Genomic DNA, 20925 nt, shown 5'->3' on the forward strand with positions numbered 1-20925 from the left:
AGAGAGTTACCAGGGATGACACAGAGTGTGTATTTTAAGTGAAATAGAGTTTTGTGACTGTGTGAAGCCCCTTCCGTATTGTCGGGTTTTGGAGATTTATTTTATTTATTTATTAAGTTTTATATAGCGCAAACTTAATCCCGAAGGATATCTGAGCGCTTTACAGTTTGAGAGAAATGAGGTAACAGATCAGTACATGAGTCAATAGGGCTACCCCGGTTGTATTGGAAAGACCCTACGTCGTGTAGTGTACAGTGAGGAGAAAGTTAGGAATAGATGGGAGTGATCCGATATCCCGCGGGGTAGGTTTTGTATCTCCGCTATGCGCTCCAACCCCGTCGCTAGCGTGCATATGTAATTGATTTTAGAGCAGCTATTGTGGACGCCTGAGTGATATGTGTATTGTCTGTCGTCTTGGTGGTTAAATTTTTAAGTCTATTAAGCCCATGGCTTCAATAAAATCCATAAATGTAACGTTTGTGCTACGTGGATCTCTGGGAGGTTGCTTATCAAGAGTTACATCAATCACAGCATTAAAGTCTCCCCCCATGATGGTGTCACCTATCGGCAGGGATAGCAAGAAGGTACTTCGGGCTGGGAGAGCCGTTTGATGCAGCGCTGGAGGGACATATACTGAAACTAGGTTATAAGGTTGCCCTTCCCAACGGCAAGTCAGTGCTGCGAAGCATCCCTGGTCGTCCGTTTTTCGATGCAGTGAGTATGAGGATAAAGCGTTTGTTGAACAGAATTCCCACCCCGCGAGAGCCTGAAGTGAATTCTGAGTGGACCACCATCTTATATCCCCCATCTATTTAAGGCCTTGGTGGCTGAGCCAGTGAGGTGCGTTTCCTGTATCAGAACTATTGCTGGACCTTTAGGCTTTATATATTGAAGGACTAATACACTTTTAATCTTATCGCCCAGTCTGTACACGTTCCAGGAAAGTATTGTGAGAGGAGGGGCCGGATCTACAGGGTTGGGAGGAGGTTTTTTAGGGATATACACCATAGGGGTCACTTGTGCCATGTGCACCTGGGCTTACTTCTGGTTATGAAATGACTTGTAGTGCCTATATTAGCCTGTTGATGTGAGTGCCACTGTGAAAACAATAAGCAAACCATAACATACGAACCAAAAAACGTTTCTCTGAACTCCCCCCCCCCCCCCCCCCCCCCCCCCCCCCCGCCTCCCTGCCCAGCGGATTCCAAACTACCCGCCTCCCCAACAAGTACTTGCGTGGGGGGTGAGGGATTGTCTGAAAGCATCTGAGGCACCCAGTACGATAGTGCAGCAACGGGCTGTGTGTTCTCCTTGGGTGCAGTCTATGCCCACAGAAGCATGATTCTGCCCATGCATGCTCCTCCTGTGTGAGCCACGGCCTAAAAATGGGTGAACAGTAGTTTCGATCCTCCCAACAGAGCGGTCCGAGTCACTGCAAAGAACAGTTCAATCTCCTTTCTCACTTAATTACTTCGATCGTGATCTCTCCGACTCCTACCATCGGTACTGTTGCTGAGTCTTGAGTTTCGCGTGTTTCGTCGCCAGTGGCCAGCCGTCCAGCCAGTCACAAGCTTCATCCGGTGCAACAAAGAACTAAGTCTTCCCCTCCGCTTCCACTCGATTTTGCCTGGAACAGCATGGAATATTTTAGTTCTCTGGCTCTCAGTTCTTTTTTTAACGTCCACCGTTATTTAGTAACGGCAGCAGTGTAGTCTGGATATATCATGATCACTTTGTTTTCGACACAGATCTGTGGGGGGATCCTGGCCGCCTGGAGGGTTGCATCTTTGTCGCGAAAGTTAAAAATGTGTGCCAGAATTTGTCTGGGGGAAGCACCTGACTTGGGTCTCCCGCCTGGTACACGATGTGCCCTTTCAACCTAGAAAAAGCTTGAGAGTCCACACAATTGTAGCTATGTTTTGATTAGGTTTTCTACAAAAAGGTCAAAGGCTGGCCTGCCTTTGCTCTCCGGCATGCCAATAATGCGTATATTGTTCCGTCTCGAGCGGCCTTCCTGGTCGTCCAGCTTAGCCAGAATCTTTTGTTTTTAATGCTTTGTATACAGGTAGACTTTACTAAAAGATGAACAGTTTGCTGAAACAGTATTATGTTGCACTTCTCCTATGGCAGTTTCAGATGAAACGCAAGTGGGGGCCTCCTAGGGAAATTTTTAATTAGCATGCCTATTTTGTGAAGTTGCCAAAGTGTGTATAGGGTTCTAATCTATATACTGTAACAGAGCTCAACTTAACAATGTGATAATCAGCTTGCATTATAGATAGTAGTGATAACCTAGCTAGCAGATATCAACTAGTTGGATTTGACAAGAAAAAACAGTCTTCCCTTCCTTCTTGAAAGTTTATTCATCCTCAATAGTTCCAGGGTGGAATGGGAGACCATTCCTTAGATGATATGCGACCTAATTGTTTATATGCACTCATGTACATTCAAAACTCAGTGACTTATTATGTAGAGTTTAGTCTTCGAAGTTCCAGTCTGTGGTCAACATGCTAGATAAAAATAAATGTGATACAATCTCAAATTTGATATGGTAGGTTTAGCCTCTTTGTCAGCGGCAGACTGGTTCTGCAAGAATGACCATGTAATGTAGCACAACCACCTATTATGGCTTTTCACTCACCAGAATCCATCTCAAACCAGGAAGAAAAATGTGTCATCCAAACAAGGATCCCTCCCATTGTACTCGGTGATGCATTGCAGGGTTACTCTCATTTCAGTAATTGATGTCTGGAGGGTTTGGATAGTTGTTGGTATGCTTATTAAATTTCCAAAATGTTTTAGTAAGGTACCAGATATAATAAGTACCTTAAGAGTTTCCTGGATATGTATATATTATTTATATAGCACAAGTCTAGCCATAAGAGCAATTTGAAAGATCTTTCTCAGGATCTTTAGGGTGCAAAAGCAGGATACAGTTGCTGTGTTGACTTATGCAGTTACCCACGTTGCTGTCAATGATGATTTTTGAGGTTACTCTTGTGGTTACTGGGTGTTGGTCTGAGTTCTGCCAGCCTCCAGTTAGAATCCCATGGTGAGGTGTTCTTGCTTATAATCGCATTTTCTGTCTTCAGTGTTGAGCTTGAGACATTTGATTTTATCTGGTTATCAACTTCATGCAGGCAGGCAACTTGTTTCTTATGTTGTAGGAATGACAAAGTGGTCAGTCCAGCCCAAGGATATGGAAATGTTGGTGACCAGATTAAGGATGTGGCCTTTGTAGTTCTTTGGATGTATAACCTGCTGTACCCTGTCGAGGGTATCAATGAGGTTGAAGAGTGTCCTTTTAAAAAACAAAATTACTTTTTTTTTATTTTGCATTGTCTGTAAGTTTGAAATCACCCTAGAAGCTGGTGTGGGCGTGTATAATGGACAAGGTGATGTATAGACCTTAAAATACATCAAAGAAGTCCTTGTTCTGCCCAGGAGGCCTATAGCTGAGGTGAAATGTTGTTTAAGTTGCACAGATAGATGCATTGAATTTCAGCAGCTCCATGTTATTTATTTATTTATTTTTTAAAAACCTTTATTGGACAATATAAGCAAACCAATACGGGCCTACAACCCACCGGCCTTCCTCGACATCATTCAGAGCACAATAGCAAGCAATTGGGCGACCCAGCAGCATAGCAAAGCGAGCACGATCAATCCGAGTTACACTGTAGGTAGATGCGCTGCCGAGAGGTAGGAGAAGTGAAGGTTTAATTTTAAATTTTAAAGTATGTCCAAAGTAATAGGAGTTAAGAAGGATCAGAGTCCAAACAATCCGTCCAGGACAGAAGTGGGCAACAGTCTTCAGAAGAACCAGCAAACATTATCCACTAAGCAAATGGCCGGAGGCGAGCAGCACAGGAGAGAGGACAAGCAACCAGTGTAATACATCCCAGCCACTACCCACATCGCACCAATCCATCCCATGACCCAAAGAAATAGGAGAAGAAAAGAATAGAATAAGAAGAAAAAATAAGGCCCATAGGAACTGAAACGAACAAAGAAACCCCCCCCCCCCCGCACACCCCCCACCCTACACGCATGCAGAGGCTACGGCCTACCCAACCCCTAGCAGTGTGTCTGTCGCCCCAAAAGAGTACCCGAAATTCAGGAGCAAGGAAAGAAAGAAAAAGAGAAAATCACATAAGACCGGAGGAGGGCCAGAGAAATGACCAGAACAATCAGCACGTTTACCCCCGGTCACCCGACCCCGGCCCCCGACCCAGTACCTAACCAACATTTACCTCCCATATTTGTCCATTACAGTCCCAGCAATGCACACAACAGGATGCAGCAGAAAGGGAGAAGCATCCTCAGCCCTGTCCCCTGCGATTCAGCATGGCGACGGAGTCCAGCTTTAAAGCAGCCATCCTGGGCGGAGAGGGCCACTGTGAAATCCACTGCAGAAAGCGAGGCACTTGGGATGAGACACACAGGCCGGAAGGTCGTCCACAAAAGTCAATAAAAGCCACTGCTGCTTGCCCAAGGATAGTGCAGTAGGGATCAAGGCAAAGCAAAAGTCCAACCGAAGCAGCAGACCGAGTCAAGGGCAGCAAATCCAGGAAAGAACAAAGAGGCACGCCACCAGAGTACAAAGGAGATGGAAAACATGGCGTCCGAAGACGATGCGCCAGCCATTGCGAAAGACCAGTATCGCCAGACCTCTTCCGATCAACTACGGAGAGTACTGCAGCAGAATTTGAGGCTTGACCAGCCTGTGCCTCCACACGTACCTGGATAGACAATCCACTGTAAACAGGTTGAGGATGTGGCGTAGTGCGCAGCACTGAGAGGCAATCACGGGCAGCTGGAGAAATTACGTCGAGCCGGTTCCCCAATTCTTGGGCAGAGTCGTGAAAAGCAATCCTGAGAGCCTCCAGAGCGTCCAAAACGTCAGATTCTGGAGTTCTGGACTTTTTGGTTCCGTCCAGAGGTGTCAGGGAACAACACCCAAAGACCCCGGAGTTCCACCTGCCTTGGTGCACAAATGAACAGAAACACGGGCTTCTCGATGGTGGCGTCAAAGACCAAAGGTTTATTACTGCAGGGACACAGAAGTCACAGATACTACACACGGGCAGAATCTAGGAGCCTGTTCGATTTGTACAAAGAGGGTTGCTCCTTATATACTGAATTTTAAGCTGGGGGCAAATTCTTTACATGTAATACATTCCCAAAACCTTTGTGTCTAAAACAATAAATATTTGGCGTTACACAGGAACCGTCGATAATATCTGAGGCCAAACATTACGAAGAGAGGGGTTCCCACTAGTTTGTCACAATTCCCTGTCAATATTGCATTCAGGACCCAGACCGCCTCATCGTAAAGTTCGTTACCTCCCCCTAATAAAGATTCAGAAAGAAAGAAACAGAGCCAGGTGTGGAAGATAGAAAAGTGGGATAAGGGATGTTTGTGGGTTGTAAATGGGCAAGGCTACCGGCTTCGGCCGCCTAATCATGATCAGGACAATGGACACGAAGACCAGTTTGGCAGGGCTGGCCTCGAGCAGAGGAGGCAGCCTTTGTCGAGTCATGCAGCTACAGCGTGATCTGGTTTAAGGTGCACGTGTCATGTAAAAGGTGAATCTCCGGCTAAGGTTACGTGTCCTTAATCGAAATGAAGTGATCAGAGGTTATTGCGTATGTGAGGGCAAGAAACACAAAATGGCGGCCATGATCTAAGATGGATGCCGTGGGTAGATCAGAAATGTGTTTATAAAAGGAGTGCTCTTGCTCGTAGCGTAGCGAAAACACCAGGATATACTAAATGGATCATTTGCGGTTCGCTGATACCAATATTATGTATTTCTGACAATGTTGAAAACACGGGTTCACATCGTCACGGAACCTCAGACCCTCCTTTTGCCCTTACATAGGCAATTACTCAGTCTATGTCAGAATCTAATTCTATGCTCATCAGGTCAGTGACATGCTGTTGTATCATCATCCTTTCTCGTGTCTTTTCTCCAAACGCAGGTGGTTTCCTGAGACAAGTTGCAGCACAAAGACTACACAGAGCAGGACCACACTGGATAATCAGACAACATGAGAATAGGAATACTAAGATGACACCAATGACCATCAGAACCTTCCATCCCCACGCTGATATCAAAGTCCAAAACCACTCCATGAAGGACCAGTTTCCCTTGTCTACATGTATGGAGTCGGAAATCTTGTGTAGCTTAGAGATCGCCTCATAGACTGTTGGAGCATTATTAGGAATAAAGACACAGCAGCTCGATTGGATCATTCTGCATACCCCACCTCGATCTGCAAGTATAACGTCTAGAACCATACGGTTCTGCAACGTCATTAGTCTATCCGCCTGAAGCTCAGCTGTCAAGTTGCTAAGGGCACCAGCAGTTTCGGTAATAGTAGATTCAACTACCCGTGTTAGCTGACGTATGTTTCTACTATTGGCCATAGGCCCCCAGAACGGAAGGAAGCCTTTGAAGAAGTCTCCAGCTTCCTGACCAGCGGTATCTTCCTTGCTGAAGACACCTCTCGCTACTCTGGTTCTGTGGTAATCAGATGAAGCAGTGTATGTCGGAGGCAACAATCTAGCAATATAACATGATCCTGAAAAGTCAGCAGGCAACCATGTATAAGCTCTGTCTCGACAAATGAAGTAGGTGCCCCTAGCAGTGAGAAAGGCAGGGGAAGAGTTAGCCGGAAACACATAAGTCTCTACGCACTCACTCCTCCCTAGCTGAGCTCTTGGATTTCTCCCGTTACCTTGCAGACAGACCTGACCTCGGTGAGGTACGACCCAGATTGGAGTTGAGCTTTTACGCTTGCTATCTCCTAAAGTAAGGCGATACTCTGAAGTATTCCAACTTAAATATACTCGTAATTTGTCTCTAGGGTATGATGGAGTATTATTGACGTCCTTGACCATGTCCATAATTCCCTGGACTAAGGCTTTGTTGGCAGAGTTATATTTAGTGGAACGGGGTGGACGTGGAGGATAGGTTTCAAGGGCATAAGCAAAGATGGTTTGAAAGGCTTGAAATGATCCATTGTAGCTGAAAGGCAAAACCAGATAGGGAATACCTTTATCCATAGTGTGGGGTATCAAGCCACACACCCAGCAGTCTGTAGTGTTAACTACCAGTTGGTGTTGGTGTAAGAGCTGTACAAAAGTGTTGTTGGTGAATTCTGAGCGTCGAGCTTGCTCATGTTCCGGAAACGAGTGGAAAGAGTGTATAGAAGAAACAGTAGAAATGGCAGGATCAAGGGGAGGTTCTGTAGTAACTGGCACAAAAATCAAATTTATACTAAAGACGATTCCACCCACCAATGTTGCTAAAATAATCAAGAATGTAATGGCACATTGCATCAAAAAGCATTTGCTATGAAGAATTCTGTAAAGTCTGTTTCTGCGAACATAAATCACATTTTCTCGTTGCAGCGCAGGAAGCTCCATCTTCTACAATCCGCTCGCGACCACTGATGATGTGTACGTAGGTGAAAATGCCTCTATCAGCCCTGGGAGTTCCCAGAACCAACAGAAAGATCGACCTTGTGTCAGACCCCTGCAGATTCAACTAGGCACACAGCCACGACCCTACGGCTACCCAGACGGCAAGGCAATTTTAAAAACAATAAACAATAGCAAACTTCCTGGCTGAAGGCAAAAGTTCAATATATCAAAATCACAATATGCAGTTGCCTGCTTTATTTGTCCATTTTACGGCTTCTTAAGTTATAGCTCTGTTTCGCTGGTACTGTCTGATCGGCAAATAGTGTATCCCTAGCAGCTGTTGCAGTGTTTAAGTTCGCAGATGGCAAAGTTTCTTCTGATGCTGGAGACAAATGTTCAGTGTTCAAAGGAGTCTTTTCAGGAGGAGAGTCAGGTTTTAGAGTGTCAGTAATCAATTCGGCATCGCTGAAAGAGATGAACTTCGGTGTGCTTTCAGATTCGGAGGCACCAATTCCCTTCTTCACCCAGTCGTCGTAAGGGAGCGGCAAAGGGACACGCTTAACGTGAGATGCGTGTACCCAGTGCTTACGGCCAGCTACACGAACTGCTGTCCTCGTTGCAAGTAGGATTTGGAAGGGCCCCACAAATCTCGGCTGAAGGTTCTTCGTCCTCGCGAAGTTCTTGATGACAACGAAGTCTCCCGGTTTCAGCTGATGCCCTGGACTCTCCGGAGGTTTTGGCAAAGCATCGAAAACCTGTTGATGAATAAGACTCAATTTAGCAGTCAAGTCGTAAAGGTAGTCTATCAACATAGGATATTCTATGGAGCAAAATTCTTTAGGCCTTGGCACACCCCAGATATTTGCCGGGCGACCAAAGACTATCTCGTAAGGGCTAAGCCCTATTCTAGAATGTACCGTTGCTCTCGTTGATAACAAGGCCAAAGGAAGTGCGTCTGGCCAGGCTAAACCTGTGGATGCTTGTATTTTAGCTATTTTCAGCTTGAGGGTGCCATTGTAACCCTCCACTAAACCAGCAGACTGGGGATGGTTTGCACTGTGGAATTTCTGTTTCAGCCCTAGGCCGGCACACACACTCTGCATAACTTTCCCTATAAACTCACTTCCGTTATCTGACCATACAATCCGTGGCATTCCAAATCTAGGGAAATATTCTTTGAGAAGAATTTTGGCAGTCGATAGGGCAGTGTTGTCCTTTAGTGGATATGCTTCGATCCACCTAGAAAAAGCACAAACTACCACCAGGACATACTTCAAATTATTGCAGCGCTCCATGTGAATGAAATCTAACTGAATCACTTCAAAGGGGCAGGAAGGAGGAGCGAAATGACCAGCTGGGGTTGGAGTTCCCTTGCCAGGATTATGCATCAAGCACACCATACAATTTTTCACCACTCTCTCTGCACACTTACTGATTCCCTCATTCCTCCAGACCGGAGCCAACATCTTACAGATCCCTTTAGAACTTATATGCGCTACTCCATGCGCCATCGTCACTACTGCAAGCACATACGCATCGGGCAACATCCAACGCTGCTGTTCCGTCAAATCAATCCAACATCCATTCGAGTCCAACTTGCCCGTACTTTCTCTCCATACACGTTTCTCTTCCTCAGTGGCTTCTTTCTGAATCTCTTTCACACTTTCCATAGTATCCTCGCACATTCCAGACTCAGCAATCCATCTTGCAGACGTAGCAACATACATTCTGCTCATCGTGTCTCTAGCTGTTTGTTTAGCAATTTCATCAGCAAAAGCATTCCCACGACCAACATCATCCGTGATTGCTTTATGAGCACTGCACTTCACAATCGCAACTTCAGTCGGCAAGGTTAGAGATTCCAACAAGTCATTAACTAGCTGGCCATGTTGGATCTTAGTCCCATGGGACGTAATGAAACCTCTTTCTCTCCACAACCGGCCAAAACTATGGGCCACGCCAAATGCGTACTGACTATCTGTAAAGACATTCACTCTCTTTCCCTTAGCTAAAACACACGCTCTTGTTAGAGCTATTAATTCTGCAGCTTGGGCAGAATTCTGACTCACTCTTGCAGTCTCCACAATCGTCTTCAAAGTCGTTACTGCGTAAGCAGCAGTCACATCACCATTCTCCAATTTAAAACATGACCCGTCCACGTACAGCGTACCATCCGGATCGGATAACGGAGTATCCTTCAAGTCAATACGTCCCTTTGTCTCTTCCTCCGTTTTAAAACAGCAATCATGTGGCTCGGAATCACTCGACTCTTGATCAGTCGGCAACAGTGTTGCTGGATTCAATCCATTACATCTTTTGATCTGAATATGACTCGCTAGTAATGTCAGCTCGTAACCAGATAATCTCGCACTAGTAAGGTGTTGTGTCTTCGTTCGGTTCATGAGCGTATCCACTGCATGAGGAACCATGACCACTAGCATGTTGTTCATCACCAAACCAGCAGATTGTCGAATGGAAGCCGCAGCTGCCGCTGTAGCTCTCAAACAACTAGGCAACGCTCTGGCTACCGGATCTAATGTTGATGAGAAATACGCACAAGGGCGTTGTTTATCACCAAACTTTTGTGTCAGAACACTCAACGCGCATCCTTCTCTCTCGTGAACATAGAGCGTGAATGGTTTGCTGTAATCAGGTGTACCTAATACAGGAGCTGAACACAAGGCTTTTCGTAATTCAGTAAAACTCTCTTGACATTCATCAGACCATGGCACTGGACTCGGAACATTTTTCCCAGTCAAGGCTACCAATGGTTTTGCTAAAAGAGAAAAATTTGGGATCCACTGCCTACAGTAAGAGGTAATACCTAGAAAGGCACGTACTTCTCTCTGTGTGCGTGGAACACTCATCTGTGTAATTGCTTTTATTCTCTCTGGGGTCAACTTCCTTCCCTCCTTTGACAAGAGATGACCTAGGTAGGTCACTTCTTGGCAGCAGTATTGCATTTTGGAAGGTGACACCTTATGATTCAAATTAGACAAATGATGTAATAACGAAACCGTAGCTGCTTTGCAAGTTTCCTTGTCATCGGCAGCCACTAAAAGATCGTCTACATATTGCACTAGAGCAGAACCTGGAGGAAGGACAAAAGAATCTAACTGGCTTTTTAATGCTTGACTATAAATGGATGGGCTCTCACAATAGCCTTGTGGAGCGCGTTTAAATCTGAAACTGCGACCTCCTAGACAGAAGCTGAAAATATCTCTACTTTCTTCGGCTATCGGAATGCTGAAAAAGGCATTCTTCAAGTCGATGACTGAGAACCAATTAGCTGTAGCAGGAATCAATGTTAACAAGGCAGTAATGTCTGGCACTACAGGAAACTGCGGGACCACAATTTTATTAACTTCTCTAAGGTCTATGACAAACCTATAAACTGGAGGTTTTGTAGGATCAGTTCGTTTCAAAATCGGCAATACAGGGCTGTTACAGACATTCCCTCTCGTTTCTTCGACTACACCTTTCTTAATCAAATCTTGCACAATCAATAGAAGTGCACGCTCACCTTCACTAGATATTTTGTATTGAGGAATTCTTGGAAATTTCACATTTGCTTTCAAAGTCACTACATATGGTGGTATTTCTAAGAGACCTACATCATTAGGACCAGTCGCCCAAAGAGAATCAGGGAGTGAACGCAGCTCTGGCGGTAGTGCATCCATTGACAAGTACATCGGAGAAGTGATATTTTTACCCAATGTAAGCTGTACTCCTTCCGGAGAACAGTACAAGGTCGCATATAGTCGTTTTAACAAATCTAAACCAAGCAGATTTTCATTACAACCTGTCGTCAAAATCAGAGGTGCTTTCAAGTGACATGGTCCAACAGAAATAGACAAAGGACCAGATATCGGGTTGTAAACAGGGGCGCCTGAAAAACCTACGGAAACATTTGTTGAGCCGGACAAAGGTGCGCCAGGGAGTTTCGCATGAATGATAGAACTTTTTGCGGCACCAGTATCCAACAGAAATGGTTCGACTACACCTGATGTTGCTACTGCGACATAAGGCCCACTCTGATCCACTGGAACTGATACTACTCCCTCTCTCTGTCCATGGCTGTCCTAGTACCCATTTTGTTGAAATCCCTCATCCACTTCACAATAGTCCTCAACAAGATATTGTTGAGATCTGTTTTGCTGAGTAGATTGTCCATTTCGTTGATCAAAGTGATTGGAAGGACGATCATTCATTTGTGGAGGCATAGCACCTCGTCCTCGACCTCTAGAATTTTGCACGAAACCACCACGACCTCTCTGAGCTGCTGCTGCATTATTTTGTGCCAAGATCGGACATTCATTTTTATAGTGACCCTCTTTCTTACAGTACGCACACTGGTTCCACTGATATTGAGGTCTTGATGTACTATAATCTGTCCTTTGGTACGAACCTTGTTGTGTATTACTCTGATTTGTGCGAGGCGGATACGCCTGCTGTAAAAGAACTTTGGTTTTTAAATCTTTCGTTTTCTTTTCTGATTTTTCCTTTTCCTCTTTATCCCTATTTTCATAGTACTGTGCAGTCGCAAGTATTTGCGCTGTTGTGGACACAGCCCACGCACTTTCTGAATCTTTTAATTTATTGCATAATTCAGGTAACAAATTATGCACAAATTTATCGACAAATAGTCTTTGCCCTCCTTCTGTACTCATGTCCTGACCACTATGATCTACAAAAGTCTCTTCAAACCTTGTGAAAAAGTCAGAGACACTTTCGTCTTTCTTCTGCCTGCATGCTGATAACTTGTCCCAATTTACACGCAATGCGGGCATCAAGGTCTTCATTAGATCAATTATTCTACCTGGTAGATTAGCAATTAAGGGTTCAGGTTTCGCACCACCTATTTGCTGACCATCTGCTGCAGTGATAGCTGCCCAATCACCACCTAAGGCAGCTTGATGATCCTCTCTACGAATTTTAGCCCACACTGGTTGCGGAACTACGTTACCAAACAACATATCGATGTCCGCTAGGTTCATTATACAAGCCTCAACTGTCTGTGTTAATTCCTTGTAATATCCAGCAGGATTCTTACGCGGATCTGGCAAGGCCTGTTTCACTGCTAGCACTTCAGCTCGCTTCCATGGAATGTGTATCCACACTCTTTGGAACTGCGCTGGAGCGGCTGCAATACCAGCATTATCATCACGTGCTACTGCTTCGCGCCAGATTGGAGGAACTTCCCTCATAGGATATTGGCGACTTAGCTTCATTTTTCCCTTTTCTAAATCTCTTGGTGAACGAAGAGATGGATCATTCCTAAAACTTAAAATAAGTTCCATCGCTTCTTTTATATTCTCACCCACTATCATTCCAGCAGCAAACTCTTTCTGAACTTTAATTAAATCTTCCAAATCTGATTCAACATCATCTTCTTCTATTTCTTCACGTAACAACGAGCACATCTCATCGAAGACATACCGTTGCGTTGGTTCCCCCCACTGCATAAATGTGTCTAGCACATCTCTCGTACTATATCTTCTACTCTTCGAAATCCATCTGAGAGCCGTGGAATCTAAAATTCCCCGTTCTTCAGTACTTGGAAGCTGACTACGTCTCTGAACTGAGTCAGGAGTAGGAGTCTTAATTAAAGTTTTATATAAAGGAGACAGCATATTAGTAACAGAATCAGTGATTCTTCGACGAACAGAAAGTGGAGTTAGTACACTCGCAGACGTGGAGAACGCAGTAGAGGTAGGAATAGATAACGGAACAGTAGGAGTATCGAGAAAAATAGTTTGTGAAATAGTAGGTACAGAAGCTGGCAGTTCAGGAAGAGGAGGAGCTGTAGGAACATTCACATTCATCACAGGAGGTACGGGAACTTGATTCTGAGGGACAGGAGCAGGAACACCAGGTTGTCCAGCAACCGGCAATTGAACATTCGGGATAAGTGGAGCCGTAGCACCTTGTGCGTACGGTGGAGGTGACCGTAACAGATAAGATAACAGAGGATCGTTTTCGGAATCCTCCAGTATCTTAGCCATTTTCGATGGCAAGGCAGGATAGCACTTGTCAATCGCTAAGTTATGTTCTCTAATGGCTACATCTATGGCCTTCTCACACTCGTTAGCCTGCAACTGCTTAGCTGCTTGCTCTAGAGTCAACTCTTCTTGTTCTTTCTGTTCTTTCTTCAACCTTTTCATTTCCCTCTGTTTGGATTCCTTTCGCCAATAACGGAAAGAATCAAACATTGCCGGCCGGGCTTTCTTCCTAAACAATTTCGCTTCTAAGTTGTCGAGAATCTCGGGTTCAAAACTACCATGCAGTGGCCAACTAAGGACACCATCCTTCTTACAGTAACGGACCCACACCTCATTATAAGATATAGGACCCACACCAAATTTACAATATAACTCATATAGGGGAGTCCCAATCGGAGGAACCAGACATGAGTCCTCCAATCGTGAATCACTGTTGCAACTAAAACACGACAACATTTTCCGACTTACCATTTTTAGTCCGGAACACAAAACAAACAAAACACAAAACAGATATGTGCACTCGAACCAAGAACTTAGGCCTACCAAAACGAACTGATGTATCGATACCCAAACTAAACCAAATAGATTATCGTAACTAGAACAACCAGTGATAATCTTACAAAACCAAACCAAACCAAGAACCGATCAAGGATTTTAGCAACCCTCACAAAGTAACCAGCTAGCTATCACTAAATACTTAACTGAGGCACTGAAGACGTCACCAAGGAGAAACCCGTCACGTTTCGCCGTACTAAGGACTGCACCTCGGGTCCAAGACAGGGCGACGGTCAAGGCAACGGCCCACTGCAGCCGTCCTGAACGGGAAACCCTCGTGGAAGAGAACTTCGGGCCACTTTTGCGATATGCCGGGATCGATGAAGTGGGGCGCCTCCCTCAGGAATCTTCACACGAAGCTTCTCGAACTCTTCAGGCTTTTGGACCGGTACCGAATGACGTCGCCCCACGTTGGGCGCCAATTGGAGTTCTGGACTTTTTGGTTCCGTCCAGAGGTGTCAGGGAACAACACCCAAAGACCCCGGAGTTCCACCTGCCTTGGTGCACAAATGAACAGAAACACGGGCTTCTCGATGGTGGCGTCAAAGACCAAAGGTTTATTACTGCAGGGACACAGAAGTCACAGATACTACACACGGGCAGAATCTAGGAGCCTGTTCGATTTGTACAAAGAGGGTTGCTCCTTATATACTGAATTTTAAGCTGGGGGCAAATTCTTTACATGTAATACATTCCCAAAACCTTTGTGTCTAAAACAATAAATATTTGGCGTTACACAGGAACCGTCGATAATATCTGAGGCCAAACATTACGAAGAGAGGGGTTCCCACTAGTTTGTCACAATTCCCTGTCAATATTGCATTCAGGACCCAGACCGCCTCATCGTAAAGTTCGTTACCTCCCCCTAATAAAGATTCAGAAAGAAAGAAACAGAGCCAGGTGTGGAAGATAGAAAAGTGGGATAAGGGATGTTTGTGGGTTGTAAATGGGCAAGGCTACCGGCTTCGGCCGCCTAATCATGATCAGGACAATGGACACGAAGACCAGTTTGGCAGGGCTGGCCTCGAGCAGAGGAGGCAGCCTTTGTCGAGTCATGCAGCTACAGCGTGATCTGGTTTAAGGTGCACGTGTCATGTAAAAGGTGAATCTCCGGCTAAGGTTACGTGTCCTTAATCGAAATGAAGTGATCAGAGGTTATTGCGTATGTGAGGGCAAGAAACACAAAATGGCGGCCATGATCTAAGATGGATGCCGTGGGTAGATCAGAAATGTGTTTATAAAAGGAGTGCTCTTGCTCGTAGCGTAGCGAAAACACCAGGATATACTAAATGGATCATTTGCGGTTCGCTGATACCAATATTATGTATTTCTGACAATGTTGAAAACACGGGTTCACATCGTCACGGAACCTCAATTCCCAGCGGTGTATCAGGAATAGAAGATGCAGCAGTGTCCCCCGCCCAGGGCGGACGGTCGCAGAGCATTTCTGGAGGCAAGTCGCCATTTTCAATCACCGACTTCCAGCTATTCCGCCGAGGATCTGAAAGGCACCGCTGGGACCGAAACATGAGGGCAACTGATCGTGGTGCAGCTCCAGCTAAGGTAATGCCAGCAAACAAATAGCCCCAAAAACAAGCAGAGGCCTCTACTTACAAGCGCTGGGTGTCCGATGCGGAAAATGGCGTCCGCTACAGGGGAAGAGCAACAAAGAAGCAGACCAGGCTACCACCAAGCCGGGTGAGGATACAATGTGTGCGCCGCCGACACAATGTCTCCAAGCGCGTAGGGTCGCCGAGCGGAGGGAAGCTCTGCGGCGAGAAGCCCAGCGCAGCAACGCAATATCAGTCGATCGGCTCCTCCTCCACCGCGGTGGCCGCTGTTGTTGTCTCCGCGTCCGGCCGTCCCCCACAAGCTATGGCCCGGCTACGATTCCTCGAAGGGCCGGGGAGAGAACAAGGACGCTTCACCGCCGGTAGCACTCGGATTGCGCCGGGAAGCACATCGACGTGATCAGGAGCACTTCCCGAGTTCACACGAGTTCACACGCTGGGGTAAGGTACAGGATATGCGGCAGGATAGTGAAGAAAAGCACAAGGGTCGGCGGAGCCGAGAGTCTAGGCGGCCATCTCGGCTGCAGGCTAGGCTCCTCCCTCCATGTTATTTATTGAGTGTTACTTGTTTGCTTGGTGTACAGGACCAGGTGGAGTGATGGATGACAGTGAGGCCGCCTCCCTTCTTAAGTACACAGTCCCCACAATAGTTGCTGTAGCCTGTGGAAGAAAAACATCTAGGATGTGCGAAAATGTGGGGGTGAACCATGTTTCTGTGATGAAGCGAACGTCAAGCTTGTGATAGCTGATGAGGTCGGTTTTGTCTGGTGCATGGAGTACTGCAGAGCGAGCATTAGGAGGATGAGTTGAAATGTCTGGTCTGTAGTTTCAGGGTGTGTGGTAGCTAGTGGGATGAGTATATGATTGGGTTGTGTGTGTTGTGCCAATGTTATGTCTGTGTCTGGGTTGTCTACATCTGGGTGTGTATGTGGGGATTGTCAAGTATCTTATTGGTGGTTATCTAATTGGACTACAATTGTAGTGGTGGTCCTGAAAAACCAGTGGTAAGTAGTACCCTCACACGATTCTCCCCACGACTTAAAACCAATATCGTTGAAGCTATTTAACAATTTTTGCAATGATTAGTAGCCATATTCATTCACAAGCTGTGCAAGCATTGTCGAACGATCGAGTCAGATTATGCTGCTTGGGTGTTATGCTTAATTTCCCAGTAATCTCACTCTGCGTCATTGTAATTTAAACATCTGCGAATATAAGGAGAATTCCATAGTTAGATTTGTGACCCGATTGTAAACTAATATCGCTTTCAAAAGCAAAAAAGAGTGAAATAAGTGTCTGTAGAATTAGAGATGCTGTTTATCTTTGTCTACTCCCGATGTTTGACTGAGACAATCAAAACCAAATTAGTATGTCACCTCATTTTCCAACATCACAAGCAAAACTATGTAGTTAATCAGCATTCCTGTGAATCTACACTGGTGTCTGCTCCGAGCTCCCAACCTGTGCCAGGAGTGCTCATGGACGAATAGAAGCAAGTTGTGAGCACAGATGGTTTGAATGCTATAATCGAAGCATGGGATTTTTAAGAAATTGATTTATTCAAAACAGCAAAGGTAATTGCTCACAGACCATAGGCTTGTTGGGAATGTCCCATGGAGTAGTTGGGTAGATCATTGTGCACCTTTCCGTTTCTGCAATACCCAAGATATTTCGAAATTGTAAAAGCAGTGATAAACACTCCTGCTTACCTTCCATCTGACCAGGATTGTCTGCCAAATTCAAGGATGGTGTACAGTCTGCTGACAAATTTGCATTTTAAGATATTCTTTCTGAATTGCGGCAGTATGGAGAGCTGGACCTACTTCTAGATTGTAGATGTTTTCTTCAGGAGCAGAATACAAAGTGCCTTACTTGAAAATATTCTACGTCTGTTGCATTTATATATTAGTTGTACTGTGAAGAGGAACACTTCTTATTTTCACAGCAAAACCTTGAAACACCAGGCTTGAATCTTATTTTTTTTTGTAGATTTATATGCTGGAACTCTTCTCAGTATTACGTTTTGTCATAACAATCAGTATCTTTAGATGGTCTGTGTAATGTATCACCTGTTAAGAAGCTTGCTCCTTTTTGAAGTTTTAATGTTTTTCTTACAAGGTTGGTGCAGGAGTCGGTGTTTAGGCCTATGTTGTGGAAGTCCTACTTTTCAAAAAGCTTAACCTTTAGCTTGAAGCGTTATTTTGGATGTTACTCAGTATCAGAAGCTACAGCAATTGTTTGCACCATGTAGCCTAAAATGTGAAATGTCATCTCAAATGGCACACTGACATCTTGCTTCGTAAATTAAAGCTGTTTGTCAAAAAATGTAAGCATTTCTCAAGTAGGGTGTCCTGCCTGCCAAATCAAACAGTATGTCCCTGGGCAGGTTCAAGTGTCCTTGGATTTTGAGTACAGGTAAGTAACTTTACCTTTTTGGAGTTATAGGGAACACCACTTTGTAGTTAGCCTTTATTTTGAACGACATTGTGTAGTGGTAGTTTATTTAGAAAGTGGAAACACGTAATATTTGCTGTATAAAATCTAATTATCACATCTAGATTTAAAAACTGGTGTCTTGTCTACTTCTAAAGGGTCATATGCTAATTGTCTGATAATTGTCTGATAATTACTGATGCAGGAAAAATCATTTGCAAGGGTCTATAGTTACCATTAAAAGCAGAAATATCTCTTTTACAGTTTGGTAAAGACACCATGCATGGTGAGACAAATCAAGACAATTTTGAGGTGCCAACTGAATCAACGTTAACGCTTTTAAACAAAACGGATTCAAGCACCACAGTGAAAGAAAGAGGTAATATTGTTTTTAGAATTTCGTTACTTATTTTGTCATTGACATTTTATTCTTTTAGGAATTTCAGTGATAATGCAAGTGTTCCTACGCCCCATATGCAGCTTACTATGGTGCAAAATGAAATTATTTAATGGGCTATTTTCATTTACGTCCAGCAGTTTAGACATTTATATTTGTGTAGATGGACTGGTTTTTATAAAATGTTCAACCTAATTTTAGTAAGACACAGAGGTTCAGCATTTAAATGAAGGTAGCTAGTTGTCAAATAAAGGTTAATATTCCATTGTAAAAAATTATTTTTGATATGGTCTTCTCCCAAATCGCTAGCACAAATATTGCTTGATTTTTTTTGTTTCATTTATTTTTTAATAATCTTGGACTTAACATTTTCAAAATAACTAATATTAATAATGGGTGAATCTTTATTAATGCTAACAAGAATTGCCTGCCTCCACCTATGTGTGGGACCTCAGAACATTTTAATGGGGATAGCCAAAACTCACTATTTTACATTTTCTTAAAATGATGTATACATATTTTTCAAGAGCACTTTGAAACGTTTGTTAACTAAATCCTGTTCTTGTTTGTAAAAGAGAAGCTATGAAAGTAAACTGTCTTAACATGTGAGAATATTTCCTTTTTTGCATGTAGAATCGCTAAACACAGGGCTCTGCCCTAAATCTATTTTTGACATTTAATTTTTAAATAATTTTTGTCACATAACACCTTGTTAAATTGTCTTTGTAAAGTAAAAGTTTTTCACACGGGTCGGAGTTATTTTTCATACGTTTGTTGATATGCTGGCAATCGTATTATTGAGCTCATGTCTGGCGTGAATGCTTTTTCCAGTCTCTGGTCAATATTGTTTTTGTGTGTCAAATGCACTTGGTCGGTATTCCCGTCCTGCAATATAGTTTTATTGAGTTGATCATCCTCTCTCTGCCTCGTGCCTGTGTCCTTGTCTAATTCCTAGGCTCTTGATTGTCAACAGTTTATGATGCAATTCCTAACTGATGACGACCATTTTTTTTCTTTTTTTTTTACTTGAGCATGCAAGGAGGAATTTTGAGTCATTCGCTTGACTGGCTCATCAGTTGAACTGATCAGTTGATCACTGCTATCTGCCGACAGCGTCTCAATAGTGGAAGATTAATGTGGAAGCATACTTTCTCAGTAAATGGCAGTGGGCTGTAGAACAAGCATTTACAATACAATAGGTCTCGCATTCACACACGTTTGAGCATTGGCATTTTAAATGACAATGCCTTTTATTTATGTTTTGGGTTTCAAAAAATAAATAAAAGGCATTGTCATTTACAATACTAATAGCTTAAACCCTCGCAAATGCGAGACCTCTTGCATTCCAATAAAGGGCCATCTTGACTGCTTGTTAAATTGTAAATATCAGAGGAAGAGACGTCTTCAAAGTAGGGATAAATAGTCCTGTGAAGATGATGTGTAAGTGTTGTAAATTACACAGACACAAAGTGTGAAATTAGTTACATATGATCCAAGCTATAAACACTAACATCTGATAGACTACTTGCTGCGGATTCCTTTATGTAGAATTATCCCCAGGCGTGAGACTGGATCCAGAACTTTTTTTGCCACAGCATCCCTGCGCGCCGGGGGGACGGCATCACGCGACTCCGCCCAGGCGTTTTCCTCATACGTGAAGTCAGCGAGGTCACAAGTCCCACCCCGGCATACCTACGTCAGTTTTTTATTTTTCCTTGTGCAAAACAGACCCGGTTCGTGCTCCGGGCCTGTTTAGGCCTTTCCCTTTGTCTTGTGGACGCCTGATGTCTTTCCCTCCACCCCTCTACCTCAAGCCCCCTTTTGCAGACTGCCTTTTACCTCCCTCCCTGCTGCCGCTGTTGTCTCCACCATCAAGGGAGCTTCGCTGGCTGGACTCTTGGGATCGCGATATGTTCGCTTCGACCACTGCGGCCCTGCGGGCCCTTGACACTTTGTGTGTTGGCTAGGGCCACCTCTTGTTTGTGGGACTCGGCGGAGTCCCTTAGATCCGCCGCTTCTCAGGAGGTTGCTGGGGTTGATTTGCGGCATCCTGCGTTGGATGGCAGGGAGCTGGCAGCGTTTATTCTTCGCTCTGGGGGGGGGGCCCCCATCTCTTTTTCCTAGTCTCCTTAGAGCCTCTAAGTTGATCTTTTTCCTCTTCCTTGACTTGGTCTTGGATGGAGGTTCTGTTGCCTTGTAGGGGCGTGGGGTGCTTCGGCCTCCCACTTGCCTTGCCCTTCTTTCCTCTGTTGAGTGTGAACAGGCTTCCTCTTCTTTCTTCTTCTTTTCTTCTTCCCACACCCCCCTTGGGGTTGGTGTTGTTCTGCTTGTAGGGATTCCCCTTGCCTGGGGGGACGGGGCTCCTCGCTCTGTCCGTTGGACTAGTCCCCTTTGGGACTCTCTGTTCTGTCCAGGCTGGTGGGGTCCTCTCGCAGACCCTCCTTCCCCGTGGGTATGGCTAGGATATCTATTCTACGTTAAGGAATCTGCAGCTAGTAGTCTCTATCAGATGTACGAGTTACTTACCTTTGGTAA

The 20925-nt window shown here is 44.6% G+C and overlaps 1 protein-coding gene across 2 annotated transcripts in view; it reads left to right on the plus strand.

Annotated features, from left to right (window-relative positions):
• TTK (TTK protein kinase) overlaps positions 1-20925 on the plus strand; it is an 848854-nt gene that overhangs the window by 272879 nt on the left and 555050 nt on the right. For both annotated transcript variants that reach the window (XM_086926546.1, XM_086926547.1), the window contains exon 10: positions 18258-18372. In XM_086926546.1, the coding sequence (XP_086782672.1) occupies positions 18258-18372 (115 nt within the window). The remainder of the gene's footprint in view (positions 1-18257; positions 18373-20925) is intronic.

The sequence above is a fragment of the Lissotriton vulgaris genome, chromosome 6, assembly GCF_964263255.1.
Source record: "Lissotriton vulgaris chromosome 6, aLisVul1.2, whole genome shotgun sequence".
Lineage (NCBI taxonomy): Eukaryota > Metazoa > Chordata > Amphibia > Caudata > Salamandridae > Lissotriton > Lissotriton vulgaris.